Raw genomic sequence first — 24,518 nt, forward strand, 5'->3', positions numbered from 1 at the left:
AGGTACCCAGAAGCAGTGACATAACCATTTGGCACCTTGTTTCATTTCCAAATTCATGGTTAGCATTGTATATTGCATCGAGAAAAAGGAAAAACACCATATTAAGAATCAAAGGCAAATAAGCTTTTAATTACAGTATGGGATTTGGGGTTGAGTTTAGATCCACCATTTTTCATTACAATTAATGGAAGCTTGGTGTCCAAATATTTTGTTTCTTCGCAGGCATAGACTTGTGGGCAATTTGAAAAAAAAAAAAAAAAAGTTCTTAAAGCACTGAGAATGCAAGAAACTAATTCACTGCAGCTATAGAGTGTCCCAAATCTATCGTTTTTTGTGATGGGACTGAGACTTTCACCAGATGTGTGCTTTCTTCCTAACTTAAAAATTGTCTCCTGCATCTCTTGCATGGAAAATGTCCAAAGAAGACTTTTAGCTCTAGCAAAGTATTTAGAAATATACATAATGTATTTTGTTTGAATACCAATACTTGCTGTGTATGTACAATCAGCATGTTTCCCAGCACCTAGCAGAGAAGCACCCTTGTGCTTTGAGCTGCCCGATGAGGGGTCCCTGCGTGCCCTGCTAGCATTCGTGCTGGTTGCCTTGTGTTAATCAGCGTGTTTCTGTCTGTACCCTGCACACAGATCTCTGCTGTGCTGCGTCATTTCCTTGCAAAGCTGGCACGCTCAGGTAGCAAGGGGCAGATTGAAGCCTTGCATTGCCTTGGTTTTGGACGGGCTCAGTCCAAAAACAGCTAAAAGGAAACCCAGCTAAAGTCTTTCTCAAGTTCCAGGCCATCTTTGAGATTCAGGGGTGTGTAACATACTTGTCCTCTCCCTGCTCCATGCACATGGTTGCAAGTTGACTCTCTCTGTCCTGTGCACTAAGCTTAGGAAACAGAACTGTATTTTACAGAACTAATCACTCGGTTTGTAGACTTTTTGGCTGCAACATTTTGAAAAATTACTACTTTTATGCAGGTCATTTTATGTTGGATAATGTTATGGAGCATCAGGCATAACATTTTCCTTGAAATATGCTTGCGGTTGCTGGTTTAACTGTTCAAATCTTAAAAACACTGCATTCAATAGTATTCCTTTCTTTTTTTTCCTTCCTATAGGTTGGATTTTTCCCTAGCGAATGTGTTGAACTAATTAACGACAAAGTCCCTCAGTCTGTGACCAGTCCCAATTTTGGTAATTCAGTGCCAAAGCCAGGTATGTTTGTTAGATTTTATAGTGTGGTGAAATTAAATGCAGAGGGTTGTTTTTTTCAAGTTCCATGTTTGTTTAATACCTCCTTTATACACTATGTTATACTCTGTGTTGATCATCCTTTATGTGTACCATGTTATTTTCTATGTGTTGATCATCTACACATTACCTCTCTGAATATTCGCCACTGTTAAATGTCTTTCATCTATGGTATATCAGTGGTGTAGCCAGTATCAATGTTCATCTCCTGCATGACTTGAAAGATTTCAGGCATGTAAGAATTTAAGATTCCTTCAGTAATCTGTAACTAGCAATTCCATGCAATATCCCAGTTCATGGTGTCCAGAGAATGTTTCACATTAGTGTTTTGTTTTTTATAAAGAACACACAGGTGGTCCAAAAAATGTTTTTGCTGACATAGATGGAATAGATTAATAAGGTACTGCAAGCTGCTTTCTGTTTGGGGATTGATGAAGAAAGTCAGATTATAGCAGAACTTGGAATCCTAATTGCCTCTGTGCTGGGCGTATAACTCTACCCACTTCCTACAGCCCTTCTGGCCAGTTCAGTGTTGTATGAAATACAGGCAAATTACTGCCAGGCTCTGCTGATGAAAGGAAAAATAAACAGGAGATAAGATCTTGGATCTCATCCTGTTGTCATCCTAGTATATATTGGACGTAATTTCAGGTATATGTGCTGGTAAAACTAAGATCTCTATAGAATTTACTGGTACTTAAGGTTTTGTTTTATTCTTCATATTTTTTATACATTCATGTTTATACATTCATGTTTATTCATTCATGTTTATATGTGTGTATCTTGTGTATCAAGAGAAACAATCTAAAATTGCTGATCTTTCTTAAAACACTAGGCAGCAGACAAGGTGAGTTGGATAGCTGGTTAACTGGTGTTCTTTTCATCTGTTTTCTCTGTTTTAATGATGATCCTTATCTTCACAAGATTACTGATTTGATCCATCAAAAACAAAAAGATGCATTTCCAAAGTCTGATTTTTACTAAGGGAAATCAATTTTATCGATCTTATGTTAGGGCTTGGGACTTTTGGTTTAGTGGTAAAAAGTCACAAACACCCTAAGCTATCAGTGTACTGCATTAATCTGCGTGCTTCAAAGAGCTGACAATTCAGGGAAATAGTTTTCGCAGCTATTGGTATCTCTAGCCCTTGTTATTCTTGGGAACATGCAAATGTATTTGTTAGAATTAGTGTCACAGAGATCACTAGCAATTCAAAGCCCTGCAGCAGGTGGTCATTCCATAAATCCAGTATCTGCCTTTTGTTGTTTGAAGTTGATCTCTAAATACCGTGATCACTCACTGCTCTGTACTCTATCAGCTGAAGCATGTAGACAAGGGAACTTTAAATCTAAATACAGGCTGGGCTGCTAGATGCAATCATAAGCAAGTGTTTACTATTAAATATGGCTCAGGCAATTAAATGTCATGAACTGCTAGTGAGTAGTTTCTTGCTATGCTTTAATGAGAGATAATGAAGCAGCATAGATTAATAGATTCTATTTGTCTTTAACAACACACTAGGGGGTGGATTTCCCCTTTCAGTCCTGGGAAATGTTTGTTATAAAGTTGATACCAAAAGCCCAAGTCCTATTAAAACTAATGTGTTGAAAGATATTGCCAAGTCATGAGGCTGTCCCTGTTGACCTTCCCTGATAGTTGTTCAGGCGAACAATTAAAGGCAAAAGACTGCTCTAGAAGAACACTAATAAGGGCTCAGATGCAAGGACTGCTACAACAGTTGCAGCTGTTTGTGTAATCCTTCCCTGCCCTTCCTGTGCACACAGAATTTATACCATTTCACTGCGGCATTCTGCTTCTATTTTTTCCACCTTTGGAGGCTACAGCACTTGCATGCTGGAGGCCGATGTCCGGAGATTTCCTTGGTTGGTACAGAAGTTGGGGCATGGAGGCAGCTGAAAGGACTAGGAGGAGACTCCCATGGTTAAGGCATGTCAAATGCTATGGTGGAGAACTCAAGGCACTCATCTGCCTGGAGGAAAAAAAAATGATGTGTGAAATACAGGAGGGGTGAGAAAATAAAGGGCGAGGAAGGAGTTCCAGTTTCCTAGTCTGGGTTACCACACAGGTGCCCAAGCTGCCTTGCCTTGTTAATACAGCTCAGGCAGGTGGCATGGAGCAGAAATGAGTTGCTAGAGCACTCGGAGTGCCTTAAGAAGCACTGCTGCAAAATGTGAAATTGGATTCTTCCAAGCAGTTCCTTCAAAGCCTTGCCAGGAATTGCACTGCTGGGGTCATGCAGAAGAACTTGCTTTTTGCTCACCCATATTCTGTGCATTTAATGCATTTTGACCTGTTGCTGACACATGTGGGGTATTTCCCTGTAAACTAACTACATAAACTAATTTCCCCCTGGTAGCTATATTTTAAACATTAGATTGGCTTTTTCCAAGGAATAGAGACTTTCCTTTAAGGAACCTCTTGGAGATTTTGTCCTTATTCAATATTATCAGAGTATTTCATCCAGAACTAATGTGAAGTTTTAGATTTGGCATGGATAACAAATACTTATCAACATGCAAGCTTTATTTTATTTAATCAAAATGTGGTGTGTAGAGCATCTAGGACATTGTGTACCTGCAGCATAAAGCTCTTTGCCATGAAGGAATTCACAAACGTAAAACTGGTTGTGTTGTTTAATTGTCCATAGATTTGGCTGCATTGAGTAATCTAATGAAAAGCAGATGGAAAGCGAAGAACTTCCTGCCCTCTGTTTTTATTAGTATTTATAATTAGAGGTTTTGATTTGCTGAAGTGATGAGGACAACATTTTAATAGAACCATAAAATATTGCAACAGCCTTAAATACAGTACAAATAATGACTGAAGCTCAAATAGAAATGAAAGGCAGGCAGTGGGAGCGGAGCTGAGTTCAAACTCTGCTTTTAGAAACAACATTTTCATTGACTGTGGAAGTAGAAGGCTCACAGCAGTGATAATGCAGCCAGTGCCTGAGATAAAGAGAAGGAAAATGGACCACGGGGGAAAGCTGTCCATTTTATTCAATTTTGAAAATTCAAGGTAGTAAGAAAGAATATTGGTTTTGCTTCAATCACCTCTGAAATTCATTTGAAAATGAAGTTTGGATTGTCAAAATTATCTCCCAGAATGCTGCAACGGTAGGTATACTTGCAGATACCTATATAGGTACATACAATTAAGGTAGGTTTCATTATTGCTTAAGAAAGTGGTTTGGAGTTTTTCAAACTTTGGACACATGAGAAAGCCATATGAGAAGAAGATGGAGTGCTCAGGAAGTTACCTGTTGAGTGGTGATTTCCCTTCAGGGTTGTGCTAAGCCTGTGCCCCCATTCTTTCAGGTAAGATGTAAACCAATATCCTGCTTGTTTCAATGTGTGTAAAAAACACCATAAAGGTCCGGGAAGGGAAGCAGGCTCAACAAATCTGTTTTCTTGAGTACTTGACTTCTCCTGTCTGAATTCTTCCTGAATTCTTATTCACATATAGGATTCTAAGGTTTACTTCTTGTCCTAAACTATTATACTGAGTTGATATCTAATATGTTGCAGTTCATATCATTTGGTGACAATTTAGCCAAATTTCAGTACTGCAATAGATTGAATCAGCTTGTATTTATTACAATTTTTAAATAGATGGGATGAAAGGTTGCATTTGAATTTCAGATAGTTGGTGAGAAGGTAAGCTTTTAAATATTCATTGTGGTGCTTAGAAGAAAAAAAGTGAATAGCTGTTGTGTTTTTTTCCTTGTAAGTGAACGTTTGGGAATTGCCCATAGACTGTGGCTGTGTTTACTTTTCTCATCCACTTCTTCCATCTCTGGTTGGTCTTTTCTGGAAACAGTGTTTATGTCTGTGTGCTCGTACAGTCCGTGCTCATTGCTTTGGTGTAATTAAGTCACAGGCAGCATGTCTCAGCTATCTGTTTCCGTCCATTCTCATGATTCTGGATATTTGTAGTTTAACAGTATTTAAAATCACATACCATGCTTCACTTCATACACGCTATTTGTTTCGTGTCTACTGCTAACAAGTAGTTCTTACTGCGTACCAAATCTTCGCTGCCCTGTGCCTTGGCGTGGTGATTGGTCTGAAGGTTTCGGGAGCATCTTGTGTCAGTGGGGAAACAAAGAACACAGATGCAATTTACAGTGTGACAGTGAACCTGGGTGAAGAAATGGGGTATAGGAAGGTAATGTTTTCTTTTTTTTCCAAACAAACATTTTCAAAACTTCAGGGGTCTTTCTCACCCATTCTTCAGTCTTGCTCGGGACAAAAGAATGAGTGGGTTCAGCAGCTGAGCCCAAATTTATGGAGGGGTTTTTCAAATTCTTGTCTCATCCATTCATGCAATTTGGACTTAATGGGTAAATGTAATCTTGCATGAAATCCAGGATACATTACAGGGTACTTGTTAGTATTACAAGCTATTATAAATAAATACATTTTAAACAAAAATAACAGATTAATATGGGGCAACACTCAAGTACAATCCACTGAACTTCAGAAGGATTAAAATTTAGGTCTGGATCAGGCAACAGACTCTCCAGGGACCCATGTGGCTATCTGTTCTGACCTCCTGAAGACTCTAGTACAGTCCTGAATGCAGAATGGTACAGAATGAATTAATTTTCACAGGAAAAAAATGCAAATTGAGTTACATTGATTATGTTAGAGCTATTACAGTCATAACAGACTCTTAACGAGGTAATGCCTGGTTTGAAACAGGCTAGTTGCTAATCCCTGGATGAAGAAGACGGCGTGGTTTTGTGTTTTTTTGTTGTTGGTTGGGTTTGATTTGCTTTTTAAATCAGGAAGGATAAAGTGCAAATAGCATTTACATCCCACAGATGCCTGGGCTGAGCAGTTGTTTGACACTGAGTGCGTAATGTCTTAATTAGTGCTTTTATAAGGAAAATATGGAAAGATACAATGTATGTAATTAGTACCATTCTCATTAATCTTAAGTAAACAAACCAGTTTTTTGGCACTTAGCATGCAACTGTTTCAGCAAAGCTAAATTAAATGAGACTTTCACTGAGCCAAGACAGGTACTGTTTTCAGTGTGGGAGCAGATGTACTAACACGCTCAGGGCAGCCAGGAGTTCTTGATAGGGAAGACAGAAGATGTGCCTTCAGTATTGACAGGACTAAGGGCCTCTCCTTCAAGAAATCACGTTCTCTCAGCTCCTGTCAAGTGAGGGGACAAAGATTTGGGTATGAAGGCCATCGATGTGAGTGTAAAAGCTGCTTCTTTGGGAAGAAGCTGCTGCTTTAAGCAGGACAATGCCAAGTTGCTTAAACTCCAGGTTAGAACTGGTCTAATCTGTGGAGAAGTCATTTCTGGAGTTTTTCTTAATTTCATCCAAACAAAAAACTAACACTTGGGGCTGAGGCATTAAGAACAAAGTCTCTGCTGTGTCTGCAATTGGTGATTTTCAGGGAGAAAACCTTTTGTCAAGAGGAAAATATATATCTTAGACAATTTTGTTTTCCTTTTTGTACAGAATAAAATGTAAGATAAAGCAGCTGTCTGCTTTAGCACCACTAGAAATGGAGGAAAGCCGAATGTGCTAGGAACCCATTTTCACAAAATGTAAATTTACAAATTTGGGAGGTTTTTTTTGTTTGTTTGTTTTTAAGAGGTTGGCATTGTCCGTTTATATAAAGACATACTGCATCTTCCTGACTCAACAAAGTACTTACACATAGGCTTAACTGTAGACACATGCTTAACAGGCATTGGGAGTAATGCAAACAAATCCTACGGTTCTCTGTTGCTGAGGAGGGTTGGGCCTTATGCTAAAAGTTCAAACGTACTAAATGCCTTTTTTTTTTTTTTTTTTTTTTTTGAGCTGGGACACACTGGTTGGGGAATTCTTGGATCCTAATGTATTTCCAAAGTGTTCAGGGAATAAAGCACCAACATGAAGGATTGAGTCGTTGGTTATGTGTTGCACTGTGTACAGCCTAGCTGAGCTTTGTGTGAAATTAACCCATTTGGAATGGGTGCATGTTTTAACCAACTGTTTTGTTTGTTTTTTCTTTTTTTAATGATACCTTCCCAGTCTCCCCTGCCCACGGAGCCCGTCCAGCGTCCTGGAGCTACTTCCCCCCTTGTACGTTTTCATTTATTCCTTGTTTCTTCTTTCTCTCTGTCTCTCTCTCTTTTTTCCTTCTGTACCTGCCATTCAGTAGCACTGTTGCTTTGAAGGATATTCAGGGATCCAAAACCAAAACTTTAGTCTAACATTGTGCCTTTGTAAAAGCTCTTCGGACAAAAAACATAATACAGCAGGGAAACAAAAAAAACGATTCTAACTTTTTTCTGTGAGAGCTGATAGAATCATTCTGAGTCAATAATACCATAACGGCAAGAAATTGCCCTCTAAAGTGCTGGGCAATCAAGTGAGAATGCCAATTTGAAAGAAAGAGAAGTTTAATTTCTCTCCATCACCCATTTTTGACATGGGTCTGAAAGTACATTACAACTTGAAAATATTCAGAAGCAGAGCTTCATGCTGCTGTGGTCTTGTATTTAGGTCCAGCTAGTGCTAACCTAAACCTCATAACAATAGGCTATTGCCAGTAAATTTGAAAGCATAGACTTAGTATGTTTTATGATAAAGGTCTCATTTACACATATCAGCTCCCAAAGGGATGTTGTTTGGATTTCATACATCAGTCTTAATATTGGCTATGCAAATATTGTGTATATATTTTTATATAAATATGAAATATGTGTGTACGTGTATAGATGTACACATACTTGCCCCACGCCCATGCACACCTGCAGCCTGTTGGCCCCGAGGAGGAGCTGTGATAGCCCAGTGACATGGAAACAGGCTCCTCCAGAGAGGAGTGTGGTTTGACAGCAAGCACCGTGTTTCTGGGGTGCAGACTTCACGTCCCGAGCACCTTGCAGAGCATGAGCCCAGATCATCAGATGCTCTCCAAACAGAAAGGAGGAGACTTCAAAGAGGAAAGGGAGAGCAGGGTTTGTGTTTCAGATGGGGTCACGGAGCCTGTGTGTGGCTTCTTCCACTGCAAGTATGCCAAACAACAAGAGACAGGGGTATTTAATCTGGGGTTGGGTTTTTAAGATTGAGGGCAAAATTGCTATGACTGACTATATCCAGTGGTGTATAGCCTGCCAAAAAGTTTGGGAGGTTAGAATAGTGGGCACTGGTAAGGACTGAGGAGTTCCCTTGAAACATGCATTAGGGACTGGTGCAGCTCCTTGAACGTATGGGTCCTTCAGAGATGCCATTCCCACTAGGGTTCAGTAATAGTTAACTTCAGATAATAAAAGTAGGGTGTTTTTTGTTGTTGTTGTTTTTGGTGGCCTTTTTTTCCCCCTTTTTATTTTGAAAACAAAGAGCAGCCACATTTCAGCTTACTGAACCTGAAAGGTTAGCATTCAGCCACCCTTTTTTAAGCAGTTTGTGAGAAGGAGGAGTTCACCACTAGAACAGCTATAATACTTCTACTCAAAGCTATAGGGCTTGTTAGTGGTTCTGCTTGTTTTTCATGTGAAATTAATTTCCTTTGACAGCCGTGTCCCTTTGTGAGTCATGGAATTGCAACAGAGATTAGAGACTTGGCTATCGCTCTGCACAGAGCGCCACCAGAGATCGTGTGCCACTTCCCCCTTTGCCTAAGTTCTGCTCTGTGGTCTGCACCGGCAGCTCTTGTTTATGATGTTTCTGTGTTCCAAAGATCATGGTTGCATGTCTTCTGTTACTAGCAATTTAGGAAGATACTTGATGTATTATTTTTTTTAAGTATGAAAGCTTCTGGGTCCTGTTCAGGCTCTGCTGGTGTTGGGGGAAGTTACTTTCTGTGTTCAGGAAGCAGTTTTTAGACCCTGAGGTTCTTTTTTGGCCCTTGGCTTCCCCATATAAAACAAACTGAGATCTAAATAGGGAGGCTTGGGGCAAAGTATGGTTTTGAAACTGGGACAGAGTGCCTCTGAAAATGAGCTCAAAATCGGCAGTCTCCCAGCCCTAGCAAAGCCCACTATTGTGCAAGTTGCGGCTAAGTTTAAACATCTGTGATTCTTCAACAAGCATTTGCCAAACTAAATTGGGATCTATTTTACAGAATTTTTCAAAACTTTTTTAAAGTGAAAAGTGTTTGCAGTGATGTGTTTACATACTGTGTGTTTGTTAGCACTGGAATTGAGAATTAGACTGCATCTGCTGTGCTCAGACCTGAGCCAGCCTTAAGCCAGATGCTCGGGTACCAGTAGGGTCCACCTGCATCCTCAGCAGCTCAAGTTTCCTTGGAATTTGGGTGCTCGGTCAGCTTATTTCAGCTCACCTCATGTTTTTTTGCTGTTCATCCTGTGAGCTTGGTATATCACTTCACTTTTGCACAGAGCCATTGCTAGTTAGGAGTAGTTCAGGTCTAGAACATGCCAGAAAAGCAACACCTTAGAATGCAGGACACTGAAGTCTGCGTTTCTGTAGCACTGTTTCTCTAACTGCTGTCTCTACAAATCAAACTGCTACTCTCCTGCAGTTTGTTCCAGGAGATATTTTAATTTAACTTTGTCCTTTCTCTTGCCTTCTGTCTGTCCCTCTGCCCCCTTCCCACGCAACCTTAATTATGTGCAGATTTGGAGATGGATAGTGTAAAGCCAGGTTCTGCATGTGTTACAGAGGCTCTGAACCAGTCCCAGCTGAGCTCAGGTAGAGCCCGTTAAGTACAATTAGTCTCTTGGTGTCCTAACCAAGTCTAACCCTGTATGTGATAGCAGTAACTATTTGCTAACACCCTAGCTTTGCTTACAGAAGGTAGATGTAGCTGAAATAGTTTATTATTAAGATTTTGTGATTATTTTACTATCTGATGGCTGAAAAAGCCAATGTGTGACTCACAAACTGATTTTCTGCAAGTGATTTCGTTCAGGTCGGTGAGTCCAAATCTTAAGAGTACTGCTTAACAGGTCTGGGTCTTGCCATGTGGATGCTCTGTAGTATCAGTGGCTGTGAGTCTGTATCATAAATTAGCTTATTTTTTTCGTGACTGATGATTTTTTAAATGTAAAGTGTTCTTTTTTTCCTAGGCTTTAAATTTGGGCCTCAGAATGCTATATCCAAAGAGTGTGCCAAACCCTCTTTGACGATGTTCCGGAGGAAAGAACTTGCTCGAATAAGAGAGAAAAGAAATGTGGTTACATGCTGTAGTTTTATGGCAATGTAAATGACCCTAATGTCTGCCCACTTGCGCGGTGATAGCAGAAAACAACTGTGTTGTGTTGGCATTGTCATGACAACGTCGCTACAGATTTTTCAGAACTAACATTAGGTAAAATTGAAGTGTTCAAGTGAAACTAAGGAATTGAGATGCCTCTCTGGTAGATTGTATGTATTTAAACAATTTGATCGCTGATTTTGTAGAGGTACTTGATAGCAGACATTCCTTCTTTGTTGTTTCAATAAATTGTATTTGGACTTTTGTTTTCCTGGATTTCCCAAGTGCATCAGAAGAAAATGGAAATGGCATTTTAGGATAGACTGAGTAGCAAACTTTTTGTTTCCAGCAGGTTAGATCGGGGCTTTACAGTAAGGTTGGCGATAAGACATATTTCTTGCAAAGCATTAAGGCAACATGTTGTCCTCTTACATCCCTTTGTTTTGAGGTTGAAATGAATTCATGTGGTAACTGTAATCTCATGTAGATGGTCCCAGTGTATAGAGTATAATGAATTGGTTAATGGGTATTTGATATTGAAATGATACTAATAAGTACAGCCAGTCAGAGCTCTCTTGGGTTCAGCTCTCCACAATGCTGGTATTGTATTTAAGTTTATTAAGGAGGCTAATGTTTCTGCAACATGGTGATTTTAAGTGCCTGGTAAGTGCCAGGCATTTTTCCTAATTGTATTTCAAACGATTGCGAATCTTCTTGTGGTTCCCTATGTGTAAAGCTCCCTCGGCTCTCCCAGTGCTGAAGTCCTTGTCTCTCCTTCCATGGCTGCCTTCTAAAGTCACCAAAGGAGGATTTATTTTTTAACTAGGCTTTAAGACTTCATTTTACTCCAGTAATAAGTGGTTTGTTGGATGCTTGCATTAAAAACAAAGAATTTTTCTTAGCAGTGTTATTTTACTGGTAGTTTGCATCTTGGATATGTCAGGAATGCCAAACTTGGGCTTCCATTATTATGTTGAATTGCTTGCTTTCAGTGCTCATTTTTCTGAATTGTGCCAGTAATTACCTGTTTTTAAGAGAAGGGGATTTATCGCCATTACTGCTCAGGACTGCACATAGCTATAAGACATGCTATTGCAGTTGTCAGTCTTTTTAGTTCTTTAAATTCGTGTGCAGAATTGAAGTACGGATCAGAACTGCAGCAGTGTTTTCCTGTTAGTTTTTCATTTCCGCAGTCTCCCTTTCTCTTTGCTCTCCCTCCCTTGTTCAAAGTGATTCTCCTCCTCCCGCTACTTCCCCCCCTTTTTTTTTTTCCCTTCTCATTTTTTTGGCAGAAATAGAAAGGAATCAGAACTGTGGGCTGATCTGTGGAAATGCTGCTATATACAGGATTCATCTGGCCTCCTATGCAAGTCGCACCATAAAATCTGTGATTCTGCCGGAAAGTATGAGTTAGAGAGAACAGCTTCCTAGAGCCTGTATTCTAGGAACAGATACTGACAGAAACTCTAAATTACATATTCTGTGTTCATTGGAAAAGTAAGCGTCAGTAAGTAATCTGAAGTTGATCTTGGCCTAGAATGAAAAACTCTTCCACTTGGGCCTGGATACAGCTTTTAGGCTGTTTTTGTAGCACGCACATTCTGACAGTTTTTTCCCTTTAGAAGGCTGCTGCAAGGAACGTGTAGCAGTTCGGTGTCCAAATTCTGCTAGATGTGGTGTTTAGCAGAGGAACTACAGGAGCAAAGCACCTGTGGGCTTAATCCAGCCTCCACCAGCCCCAAGCTCCATTTCCCTCCCTCCCCAGCTGGTGCATCCCAAGAGCAGCAGCCTGATGATGTCCTGCCCCAGCTACTAAAGCGTCTCTCTTCAACCCCATTTTAGGGAGCGAATTTTGCAATAGTTGCATTTTGCTTCAGCAAGTCAAGCAGCACTGAGCTGTGTGTTTAGTTTTGCTTTCTCAGTGTTAGTTTGGGAGAAGGCGCCAGGGAGGCCTCTGTATGAGCTCCAGGGCTCTGGGGTCTTCTTCCCTTTTTCCATCCCAGTGTGTAGGAGCACAGCAACCCCCCCAGCTTTCCCCAGAGCCAGCCACCGAGGCAGAGGATTTCCAGTACGATTTGCACAGCTGAAACTGAGAGCTATCTTCAAAATGCCCCCTTTCCCTTTGCAGTAGGGCAAGTTTTTGATACGTTTTCCTATAGAGCTCCATGAAAAGATACCTGAAGATTTCTGAGGTTGTTCAGCATTTCAGGAAGCCGGGGGTATCCAGTGGGTTGCAGGCACATAAGGATGTAGATGCCAGTGAATAGCAGTTCTGGGGGTCCTCTTCCAAACTGGGACAAATGATAGATTTTCATGGAACTCAAGGAAAAAAAAAAAAAAAAAGAAGTCCTAAAAGTTAAAAACTGTAATTTTTTTTTTTTCTGCAGACTGCATTGTGCTTCTGACTATGAGAACATACTTCTGTCTATAACTTGTTTTTGAATACAGCCTTCAGTGGCAAATCTGAAATACTTTTTCTGACCACATAAATAAAATCCATGAATTCTGGCTCCCTCATAAGTGAGGGATGAGCAAGAATTTTAAGAGTTTCAAATAAATTCCTAGGGATACATAGCATTAGGAAGGCAGTGTATTTTTTCTTCTTAATCCTTTAATCCTTTAACAGTGCAGATGTTTTCTGGCAGTAAGAAGAAAGCATGCATTTTGGCAGGGTTTTTTAAGCACCCATGACTGTTTCATACCCACAGACTGTGGAGTCTTAGGTAATGTTCGCAGTTGATGCAGTATTTGCAGTCGGGAAAAACAGATATTTTTGTAGCATGTTGTAGGTGCTATGGAAACGTACTTTGATGGTTATCAGTTATTTGTGGGTAAATTGGTTGAAGTTTTTTTCTTCAGGAGGTCTGGCTTTGAAAGAATGGAGCTTTCCCTTTAGAAGAAGAGAGCTAGGCATCGCTGCCCTGGCTGAACAACCCCTGGCAGGCGGGGTCAGAAGCAGAGGAAGGAGGCTGGGCAGGAGGCTCTGTGGTTTGGGAAAAGAGCTGCATGGAGAAGAGGAGAAGTCTGGACTAAACCAAAAGGGCATCTATAGGCTCTGGGGACCTGAGATGAGGAGATGGATAGAGTTTGGTTTTGCCGTTTAATAGTTTGTTTTTTCTTTACCTGAAATAAAAAGGGTGTTTTCAAGTCAGCTACAAGACCTGCCTGTCTCTCTCCCCATAGCCCAGAAGAAGGTAGCGTTGTGCCTGCAGAAACAACTGCCATGTGTGCAAAGTAAGCAATTTACAGGGATAAGCCATTTCACATGAGCATTGCCTTGTACCCTGTGCAATCACGTGCACAAGTGCAAAATGAGCGAAAAAGGTGATTGCTCTGGCAACTTGGCTGCCTTGCACAATATCAGTAACAGCACAGGTGCAGGGCATCACTGAATGAGGCCTCTGTGTCCAACCTCAGGCCAGATTTGCACTCATGTTTTTCCTGGCACAGCTGATCCTGCTGTAAGTAAGGAAGAGATAGCAGCCAGAGCTGACACAGCTTATCTGCCAAAAAAAGAACACACCACCACAAAAAGCCCTGCACACCCAGTCGGGTGTGGGCACAGCTGTCCTGGCAGAAGAGCCCTGTTGTCGGCTGGGGTTATGTCAAGGAAGCAGCAGCTCTGCCAGCTGAGAAATGTTTTGGGTCAGCATATTCTGCATCTCCACTGGGAGGCACTCCTGGTGTAGGCACAGCACTGGGAACCGACCTCGAGTCCCCTCAAGTCCTCGGGGACATGCATGAAACACAGGTGGAAGGAAGAGGCAGATTCATTTCTGCAATCCCTCCTGGGCAATTTCTTCCATGTCTGTGGTCACCCATAGCCTCTGGGGCTTTCTGAAGAAGCTGAACCCAGAGACAGCAGCTTCAGGCTCCCCAGAGTCTGATGAGCGATTTTGTGGCAAGACTTGTGTGTTTCTTAGGGAATTTTAACTGGAAAAGAAAAGGAATAATGGTGGTGTGTGTATCTGTGCACAATCTGTATGCATCAGTTCAGAAATAATTATGTAGATCTGTGTATTGTGTAGGTAAGAAAGAAATGTATTAGTGGTTTTGTTATGGAAATAATCGTGGCGTTTGTGGCAGGCATGCTTAACCTCTTTTGAGAGGCAGAATCCACCAAAATAGGATGGCTGCTTGTGAAGTACAGCGGTAAAACTTGGCTGAGCACAGGGGTGTTGGAGGCACCACCATGGTAATAATAAGGCCAGCTTTCTTTTCACTTCTTCTGTGCTTGTTTCTCACTGCTCTCCACTTAGTTTTGTTTTGTTTTGTTGTTGTTATTTTTAAACTAGATATTTTTTTCTTTCTCACAAGCTCTGTCAAAGTGGGACTTAACTCTAATAATAGTTGGCTTGAGCAAAATTCCACAATTGTGGTAAGAGCTTTGAAATCATGGAAAAAAGGTAGTTTGTTCCGCTCTGCTTTTCTTCTTCTTTTTCCTGAATAATTCTGTCAATTACTGTGGGAGCCAAGTTGTGGCTCACAAATATTTCCAGGCAACTTTAACCTTAGATGACAGCCCATAGCGCTGACCCCTTCTTGCATTGGCAAATGGGTTTATCAAGGGTCATGCTGGAGCATAGATCAGATCTCTGCTGAAAGCCTGATGGTCATTCACGCAGGCTGAGCAGCTCCACCATCACCTCTCTGCATGCACAGGAGTGGAGCTTGGGCTCTGGCTCCATCTGGCTTTTGCCCTGATGCCTTTAGAGATGTGTATCTGTGTGAAACTCTACTGTTAGATATGAGTGGACCTGGAGAGTATTTGCTGGCAAATCCATACCATTTGTTTCGCTTTATAAGAACGAATTGGTTTGGGCATGGCCATGGTGTATGTGCGGGGCAATCCTGAAGCGAACACATAAAAGGATGTATTGTCCACTGCTTGGAGAAGATCTGCAGAATGTTTGCATCAGAAATCCTGTGCTAGCAGCCAAGGCAAGAATACTACTCTGTCCCTCTCTGTCTTGCCATCCTGCTTTTGCTTCTTTGCTATTCCTCCGCCAGCAGTGAATTTAAACTGCTGCAAAGTTCAGATCCTAACATTGCTCAGGCCTTTATGGTTTGCTTCTCTAGCTCACGAATCAGCTTGCGTCTGATTAATTCAGGAGACTTGGCTGATCTGAAGTTTCATCTACAGGATTTCATTTAAGAACTTGTGTTGGTGTCGTGCTCATTCTCCTTCAGCATTTAATCCTGTGACTGCATCAGAAAGCTTGCATCAAATTCTTTGATTTGTTCTCATGGGAACTTGCTTTTGCTAAAGGGAAGGAAGGGCAAGGGAAAGTCATCTGTTACCCACTTGGCTGTGTGTGATATCATTTTAACTGCTTTTTTTTTTTTTTTTTTTTTTTTTTTTTTACCTTTGTGAAGGAAATAGTTGGAAAATGCCTCTATGTCAAAACTGACTTCTGTGAGCTCTGTGAAGCCAAGTTTTGAGGTTATCCCATGCCCATTGAATGGTTTGCTGTTCGGTTTGGTTTTTGCTTTTTGATCTCCCATCTTCAATCTTAGTTTCTCCCCAGAAAAGGAAGGTTGGTTGTTTGGGGGTTCTTTTTTGCATGTTTTGAGAGTATTTGATTGCAGGATAAGTGTAGCTGAGTAAGAAACAGCATTGAAAAATACTGGCTGCCTAACTTCTAATAATGGCTTGAAGCTTCCTTCAGTGGTCAGATCTGCAAAACCAGAAAGTGGAAAAAACTACAGAGTATATTAATAATGTTTTCTAGGTTATTCTGCCTCCCCAGTACTTATGTCTGAAATAACTTTTGGAAGATAGGTTAAATTTAAGAACGCTTTAAGGATTGAATTTGTGACAAGTGTGTGGATGGAGCCTTTTCATCTGTGGTTTCAAATGCTTGTTCTTGTTAGCTGTGTTTAAGAGAGAGATGTTTATTACCTGCCTCTTCTGCTCCACTGCAAGCTGATGAACACATAAGCAGTGGAGAATTCCTCTCTTCCACTTGTTTTTGTTGCTTAAAATAGTCCAGCAAAATAAGTTAAGAACAGAAAACGAGATTCATGTGAAGATATATATTTTTCTTTCAATCAAGAGATTCAGAAGAAAGAGGGCATCCCAGTGCCATTCAGGACTGTCGAGGTCAAAGATTCCCAGTCTAGGGCAGAACCCATAAGTGGCAGAGGCAGAGAAGTCGTGTCTGTGGTGGTGGGACCGAGTCCTTTCGCTCTCATGCAGTGAGTGCTGTGCCAAAAGCAAACTTTTGTTTCCGGGTTCAGAAAAGCCACATCCCACATTGCTCAGGTTTCATTCCTGAAAGAAGGGCATTTTGTAGCAAGCATTAAGTAATTCTCTTCACAAACAACAAACTGCAGGTGTGTGTGTGGGGAAGTGTACCATTAGGAAAACAGCATTACCCTGTGGATGTTTAAATATCATCATAAAAATATGAAGTATCAGGATGGCTAAGTCAGATTTACAAAGATCTCTGCAACTATGAGCTCTGTTGTACGATTCTTTTTGGTGTTGTGTGTGACATATGTACAGCTTCCTACCTCTTGATGGCTTGTTTCCTCAGAGCAGATAGTTGTCCCTTTAAAACAGACATTATGGACCACATAATAAAATATCTCAAGTACTGTTGATGGTGATCTCCAAAGGTAATATGCACATCTACAGAGCTCTGTTATTTGCAATGTGGCTGTTATACTCCTGCTCTGATTAGCAAAAACAGGATTGTGACCTCTGGCCTCAGCTTGAAATGGTGTGCGAGCAAACTTGTGCAAACTGGAACAGTTTGTCACAGCACAGTCAGTCGGCTTTGTAGAATTTTACAAAAAAAAAAAAAAAAAAGAAGAACCTGATCATGATCGTGGCAGTTTTGAGTAGCTGCAAGCAGTACTACTTTGCAATCCTGTATAGCTTGTTTTTCTGTTCTGAATTATTGTGTGTGCATTCTGCATGTGAATTTCGGATAGCATTGCTTCTGTTGTGTTTGTTCCCTATTTGTGTTGGGATTGTACCAATTTTTATTAATGGGCTTGACAGGGAGAAAGTTCCTGAAATATTCAGCTGGTACCAGGAAGCAGATTTTGTATGCAAATTGTACATACACATGTATAGATCTAGATTCTAGGAGTCACTCTCAGCTGCTAAGGAAAAAAGTAATGTGGTGCTGTGATCATTGTCCAAGCAAAGCAGCTCCTGTCGTAAATACAAGTATAATAAGTAGCTGGAGAACAAGCATTATTTGGAGATACAAGTCAGCAAACAATTTTGAAAACAACACGTTTGCTTGAGGAGAAACTACGAACACCAAAAGAAATGTTTTACCCTCCTGATGACCAGGATGCCTGCATGAATACAGGCAGATTCCTCTTTAATCCTTCTGACCCTGAGGTTGCCCAACTTACCTAGTGATCCCACATTTTAACGTGTGTGACAGCAATTAGTGAGATTGATGAAGTGCATTGCAGCCCTGTACGGACTGAGGAGCTTGGGGTCAGCGTGGTGAAAGAGAACAGCAGCAATATGTAGTCCTCAAGCACCAGATCAATGCAGGGACCCCACCAGGTCCCCTGGCACTTGCAAAAGGCCGGGCTGCTGGGCTCAGGTCACTGCGTGCTGGTTTTGTCCCTGCCGTGCCCTGCTGTGGCCAAGTCACAGCGAGGTGCGCTTTGTGCTCTGGCAGGGGGATGCTGAGAAGGTTTTGGGGCTGGGCTGTGACCTGGGTCATTGTGAAACGCCCCGTGTCGCTTGGCTTTTGCCAGCGGGCCCCGGATCGCTTGTTTTTCACGATCGTACCCGCAGCTCCACCAACACAACCCCGGGGCCGAGTGTCCGGGCTGCGAGGCCCAGCCAGGGGCCGGGCCTGCTGCCGCGGGGCACCCCGAGCTGCCTGCCCCAGCCTTGCCGCCTGACCTCCGCCCCCAGGGCCCGGGGGAGGCCGGGGAGGAGGAGGAGGAGGAGGAGGAGGAGGAGGAGGAGGAGGAGGGAGGCACCTGCGGGAGGTGGGGCCGGGCCGGGCCGGCGGGGCTGCGGGAGCCGGGGAGGGGCCTGGCGGCGGCGGCGGCTGCAGGGGCGGCGAGCGCGGCGGTGCGGGGCCGGGAGCTGCCAGAGCCCCGGGAGGCTGCCAGGGCCACCCCCGGCCGGCGACAAGCGACAGGGAGGTAAGGCAGCGCTCTGCTCCTCACCCCCCCCCCCCCCCCTACCCCCGCCCACTTGTTGCTCTGTCTTGGCTCTGCCGTTCAGGACCGGTGTCCTCGCTGCAAGGTGTTTATTTTTTAACAGCCGGGCACCTGCCGGCCTCTCCTGCCGGCTTCTCCTGCGCCTTTCTGCCCCGGAGCTCCCCGGTCCTGCGCTGCTGCGCTGCACCCATGCGTCGTGCGAGGCCGGAGCTGGTGGAGCTTTCGTGGCGGGCAGGGTGGGCGTGAGGAGGCCCCCGGGCCCCATGGAGAAGGGGTCCCAGCAGCCGGAGCTCCCAGGCCGGTGCTGTGCCCGCAGCGGTCCCGGGGCTGCAGGGATGAGAGCCCCGTGCGGGTCCGGAGCGAGCTGGGAAGCAGCAGCTGAGGGACGGGAATGCCGAGCTTTGAATGTCAGGAGGGTTTGGCATATCGCTTTATGCTTTCCTTATCCCTCCCTCCCCAGACTGGCACTCGGAGGACATAGGATGCGTTCCTAAGTGTTGTTGATGCTGTTGTTCAGGAAAGGGGGCTTCCTGTTTAAAATGCTACTTCATTGTTCGCTGAAGCCCCAGGGCAGCGAATGCACACTCTGGAAAATAAAATTCCCAGGGAGAGCAGTTACTGTGATCACAGGAGGCACTTTGCAAGTAGCCGTGGCTCGTCTGTTCGTATTTGTTCAGAAAGTCTCCCAGAAGCTATTGGCCGTTTTAAGGACTAAATGCCCTGCGGGATCTTATTATTTATGGCAGAGAAGACAGCAGGCCTCCTCTTTTCACTCTTCCCTGACCTCTTTTGTTCTGGGCACCACACAGGCGCAATAAAAGAGGCTCTTTTGAAGTCAAAGCTCAGGACTGGTAAGATAAAGGAAAAGAACAAAGCACGCAAAACAATACAATATCTGCATTCCTAAGTCTTCAAAAGTCGGTTTAGTTTGCTGCAAATCCCCAAATGTATTGGGCCCGATTTTCATTTTTGTTAAAGCTGTTGTGCGCTTCTTCAACTTTATAGGGAGGATGTGAAGATGTAATTTTCATTTTCAAAGCCGTTCTGCCCTGCCAGTGCTGTATATAGTGAGTGTGACATGAACGAGGCTCATGTCCCTTGTATTCAATGTCGTTTCCACTCCAGGTGAGTGCGAATTTTGTTTCCGATGCCAGACTTATCTCAGGGCTTGGTGCTGGTGTTAACAGCTCAAGTATAAACAATTTAAAAAGTCAGGGTTATGAATAGGCAAAGAACCATAACGATATCAATCTTGGAAGAGCAGGACCCTGTAGTTTGAAAGTAGCTAGTGTGGGTTGTAAACAGCTGCCCTCTGGCTAGTGAAAACGGAGATAGGAATCTCTTGTGACGGGATTGGGAGAGCTGCAATAATGGCACTTGTCATACTGGGAGTACCACATACCTCAGAGGAGCCTGTGTGCTGAGGTTTGCAGGGCTCGAGTAACGGCTACGCCAAGTGGTTGCGGAAAGGGGAGGTTTGTGCCCTGACCCAAGTCTCCTCCTTATTCCGGATGGATTGCACATATCCCTTCCTGAAGGAATAATACCTCCTTTCCCAGTGTCTTCCCAGTGCCTTGCATAAGGGCAGATGCTCTCTGAGTCCAGGATTGGGCTTCATCTGCCAAACTCCTCATTGTTCAACTTGTGCAGTTTGTTGGTTCACGTCAGATCTTTTTTCATTGCCCGCCTCCGCCCACCACCCAAGCTGAAGCGTGCTGCCATGCAGAACTGGAGGAACTTGACTGCAGTCACTCCGGTTTGTCCTGGTTTAGCTGCTGTCAGAGCTGGGCTGAAGAAAGATTTGTGTTTGAGTGAGTAGCGAAAACTCTGGGCTGCGTGCATGTGTCCAAAGAACTCGATGTTATTCAGGGTCGGCTTTAGTTGCTGTCGAGTTTTTGGAAAATCTCCTGCAGCACTGTTGCTATTTGTATCAGAAGTGGAAATAGCGTGGGCTCAAGCAGTAACTTCATTTAGGGTGTTTTTGAAGCCTTTTGATGAGGGATGGAGCATTTTTGATGAGCTGCGTGGAGCATACGACTGGTGTCTTACAGACAGTGAGAATACATGTAAGGGAGGGCAAAGGCAATTTGCCTTCAGGTAAGTAAGGTTTGAGGACAACCCGTCTCCCTGATGGACAGATCAGAGGTTTAGTTGTGCTAGTAATACACTTACCTGAGGCTGAACGTTACTTTTCAAGAGGTTTGTTAATCTCCAAGGTGAGCAAGATAAGCGAGAGGACCGCATTAAGCTCTGCTAGGATACATAGAGATTTAGCAAAAATGTAGTATGAACCAAGAAGACAGCAAAAAGCTATTGCAGGTGTCTCTCTTGCTGTCTTTCTTCTAGCTCTGCATTTTCCACTTTGCTCCCCTTGTCTCCTGGTCCCACTGCTGGCCTTGTGACCTCTTTCCCATCACCTGAGCTGCTGATGCTATTGCCTTGCATGCTAAATGGTCTCATTTTTATAGTTTTGCTTTCAGTTCTCAAATGTTTTCCAGTTTGGGCCTCTGATAACTTGTTTCCTTTGAACTACAGCCCCATCTGCTATTATTTCCTCACCTCCCATTGAAAGCCTTGAGGACCTTGTGTTACTTAACTGAAGCCCGTTCCTGCGGCTTTGTCACTATGCTATTAGTCAGCGCTGCTTTTTTTCCAAACACAATTGAAACATGCTAATAGAATTAATAGATTGACCTTGTCAGCCCTGTACCTTTGAAACCGCTCTCCTTTCTCAGTTAGCCTTCAGCTGTGATTTGTATCTCCTAACCATACACTGCTTCCCTCAGGGTAGGTACGCTCTGCTTCAAGGAATTCAGAGCTGTCCCCTGATCTGTTTGTTCAGGAGGTCAGGTCCTGTTATCTTAATGCTCCCTTGGAGTTTCTGAGAAGATCAGACATATCTTTAGCCTGGAAGGTACTACAAATTTCTTCGTACCAAACTTCCCTATCTGTGGGCAGGTGACATCCTCATCTAGCTGTCCTTGCGCTTTGTGTTCCTATCCCCTTATAAATACTCAACAAATTTGGCAGTTTTTGTCATTGTAAATAATAGAGATTGTGGTTCTTGTATGCATTTTCTCACTGAGGTACAGAAACCTTCTCCCTGTGTGCATTATTACAGACGTGTGCCTGCGTGTGTCATATTAAATAAATAAAGCTACAAACGGTGCTGCTGCTCAGGTGTGCCATTAGCTTTTGCAGTCTTCTCTTCTGTAAGGAAACAAATTAGACCTAAATGCAGCAGAAGATGACGGAGGTTGTTGTATAATCTGGGAATGAAAATGCACCGAGTTAGTTACCAGGATCTCTGATGCCGGCTGTTCCTGTGCTAACCAAAATAAGCCGGCACTTAAATTTGAGCCAAAGGCAAGCACAAAGAGCTGCAGTTTTGTTGAGGTTGTTGTTTACGGACACTGCCCAAAGGACAGCTCCAGAATCTTGGGCAGGTGCAAGAATAGGAGCAGCTTCTGTGTTATTGGGCTCTGTAAATAAGAGCAACGCTGCTTGTTGGTTTTACTGTTATTCTCCATACCTTTACTGTGTTACTCTCCATGGGTATTGTGCTCCAATAATAGCTGGAAATACATGCTTGTTCGTGGTCATCATAGTTAATTTTGATGATTTTTATCTGCTGACACTGAAATGAATCACCTTTAACACGTTTCATGACCTCTTACAAAACAGAGGCCAGCCGTAACTGATGGCAGCATGGCACAAGGTAGGTGCAGCAGCATCTGAGAGCACGCAGCAGTTTGTTGGTGCTGTTCGCTTTTACTGAACAAATGAGCGAGAACACATTTATGAAGGTTATTGAAGACAAAAGGATATTTTTAAACTCTCAAATCCCTGTAATTCTAAAATCTTTCTAAAAATCTTTATGGCCAATGAGGGAGCCCTGTGTAGAGATCACTGAAATTACTGATTCATGTTGGCTTGTCCTTCTTCAGAACCGGTGGCCTATTCAGGAACTAAAGGAGGGTGTTTGGTGGTGCGTGGTTCCAGATTCTGGTTGGGTTTTTAGGGCTGTATAAATTAGCTTCCAAAATAGAATCTGTTGTGGCAGGAGGAAAGTGGTAAAATGTCTTGTTGCTAAGGAACATGACAGAGAACTGGGAGATGTGACTCAATTCTTGGCTTTGTATAATTTCTCTCCAGTACGATGTGGGTCCGCAGAGCACGTCTTGCTAAGTGTGAAGGGATGAGTATTAAAATACTGAGGTTTTAAGAGGTCGAAGGAACTGCTGCTCTGTAGGCAGCCAGCGGAACTGACTCTGCAGAACAGTGGTTGCACAGGTAAATGTATTCACAAGGAGTATGCAGAATCAGGAACTTATAAAATACGTGGCAAAGCCAAAGCCAGCTTCTCATCTCCTGATTGCTGGTGCTGCTCTTTCTCTCCCCACAGTAGAGTTTAATTTTAGAGGAGAATAGGTCTTCAGGGGCTAATAGCCTGGAACAATTTTAGTTTGACTTACTGTAAATCTCTCTTCAGAGAGGATGGATTTCACTTCTGTTTCGTAATGCCTAGCTGGGCTTTTTTATGACATTCCCACACCTCTTTCCATCTTTGATTTTGCGACTGGATATTGCAGTTTGTTTATGTATTATAAACTCCACAGCCACACGTGTTCTTGCTTTCGACCTTAGCACCGCGGTCTTGTCACAGCAGGGGCCAGCTGGGCTCTGTAGCGTGGAAAGTCGCTGGGGAGAAGAAGAGAAACAAACACACTGGCCGTGTGCTGGCAATGTGGGTCAGCAAACACGCTCCAAGATTTTCCCTCAGAGTCCAAGTTTACTAATGCTGCATTGGAAAACATGCTGCTGTCAACAATCCCACGGAAAGGATTTTTTCTAGGCATGGGTTCAAAACCAAAATATTAGCGATAGCACAGGAGATAAAGCAGGTGGTTTTTATTTGTTTAGCGTGGTCTTGTTTTCCCCAGCCAAAGTGTAATGGGGTTGGAAGAGGACAGGGAGTAGAGTTATGAAGATGTCCTATAGGGAGCTGCCAGTATCCTGCTCAAAACACAGCGCTGGGTAACCATATACCTGGGCACGCACTGAGCAAGCACCTACCTCTTTTGTGTATGTAGATGTGTAGGTCTTGAAACCCACTAATTTTTGCTTCTCTTTCTGGGTTTCCCTGGTGCCTGAGGAGAGGCAGGGTGTGTAAGGTGGGAGATGCCATCCCAGGATGCCAGTGTCTCATGGTGTGCTGTTGGCTGTGTTTTATTTTGTTCTCAGAGCCATTGCATGGGGGTTTCTTACTGAAAAGGGAAGGAAAATGTGTGCACAAAAAATTGGGTGCACAGTCAAGCCGCGTTTATGAAAAGATTTCTGTTTGGTCCCTGTGATTCAAAGGTGAGGAGTCAGGAGCCACTGCTCTTTTCCATTCTACTTGTGCTTTTCTTGCCAGCAGTTTGGGCAATTGTTGTAGTGAAATACATTTTAGCAGTGGTGTCACAAAGGGTTTTGTGCCCAGATGTGATGCTGCTGCACTTCGGGCTGAGACTCTCGGTATCACTGCTTCTTACGGGGGGAAATCCAGAGTCATTGCATCCCTGTCCAACCTGCGTGGGCAAAACGAGACCTGAGCTGCTGAGCTGCAGCCAGCCCGGCACATGGGCCAGCAGGCTGAAGGCTCGGCTGTGCAGCGCGGTGGCCTTGGCAGATCAGCGTAAGAAGGCCCGGCCTGTGTGCTCTGCTTCGCCACCCCCACCGCCCTGCAGATTACTGTAATCCGGGTAACTCGGTGGCTCAGCTGATGGTGAAGCCCCACAGAAAGATGCAGGAGCACGACAGGAGGTCCCCCGGGGCAGAGGTCAGAGGAAGACGGATGAGGCACGTCCCCGTGAGCTTCCAATGGTTCCCAAAGTAACCCAGGAAGAGCGCCTTGTGCTGAGCAGCAGCCGTGGAACTGCTT

The 24,518-nt window shown here is 43.4% G+C and overlaps 1 protein-coding gene across 10 annotated transcripts in view; it reads left to right on the plus strand.

Annotated features, from left to right (window-relative positions):
• The window catches only part of ARHGAP32 (Rho GTPase activating protein 32), a 266,569-nt gene that overhangs the window by 192,247 nt on the left and 49,804 nt on the right, over window positions 1–24,518 (plus strand). For 9 of the 10 annotated variants that reach the window (XM_082777983.1, XM_082777991.1, XM_082777990.1 and 6 more), the window contains one exon: window positions 1,121–1,217. In XM_082777983.1, the coding sequence (XP_082634109.1) occupies window positions 1,121–1,217 (97 nt within the window). Of the gene's footprint in view, window positions 1–1,120; window positions 1,218–18,495; window positions 18,578–24,518 lie in introns of those variants that run through there. The other variant, XM_082777984.1, reaches the window with a different exon arrangement.

Source organism: Aythya marila (assembly GCF_965140915.1).
Source record: "Aythya marila genome assembly, chromosome: 23".
NCBI lineage: Eukaryota > Metazoa > Chordata > Aves > Anseriformes > Anatidae > Aythya > Aythya marila.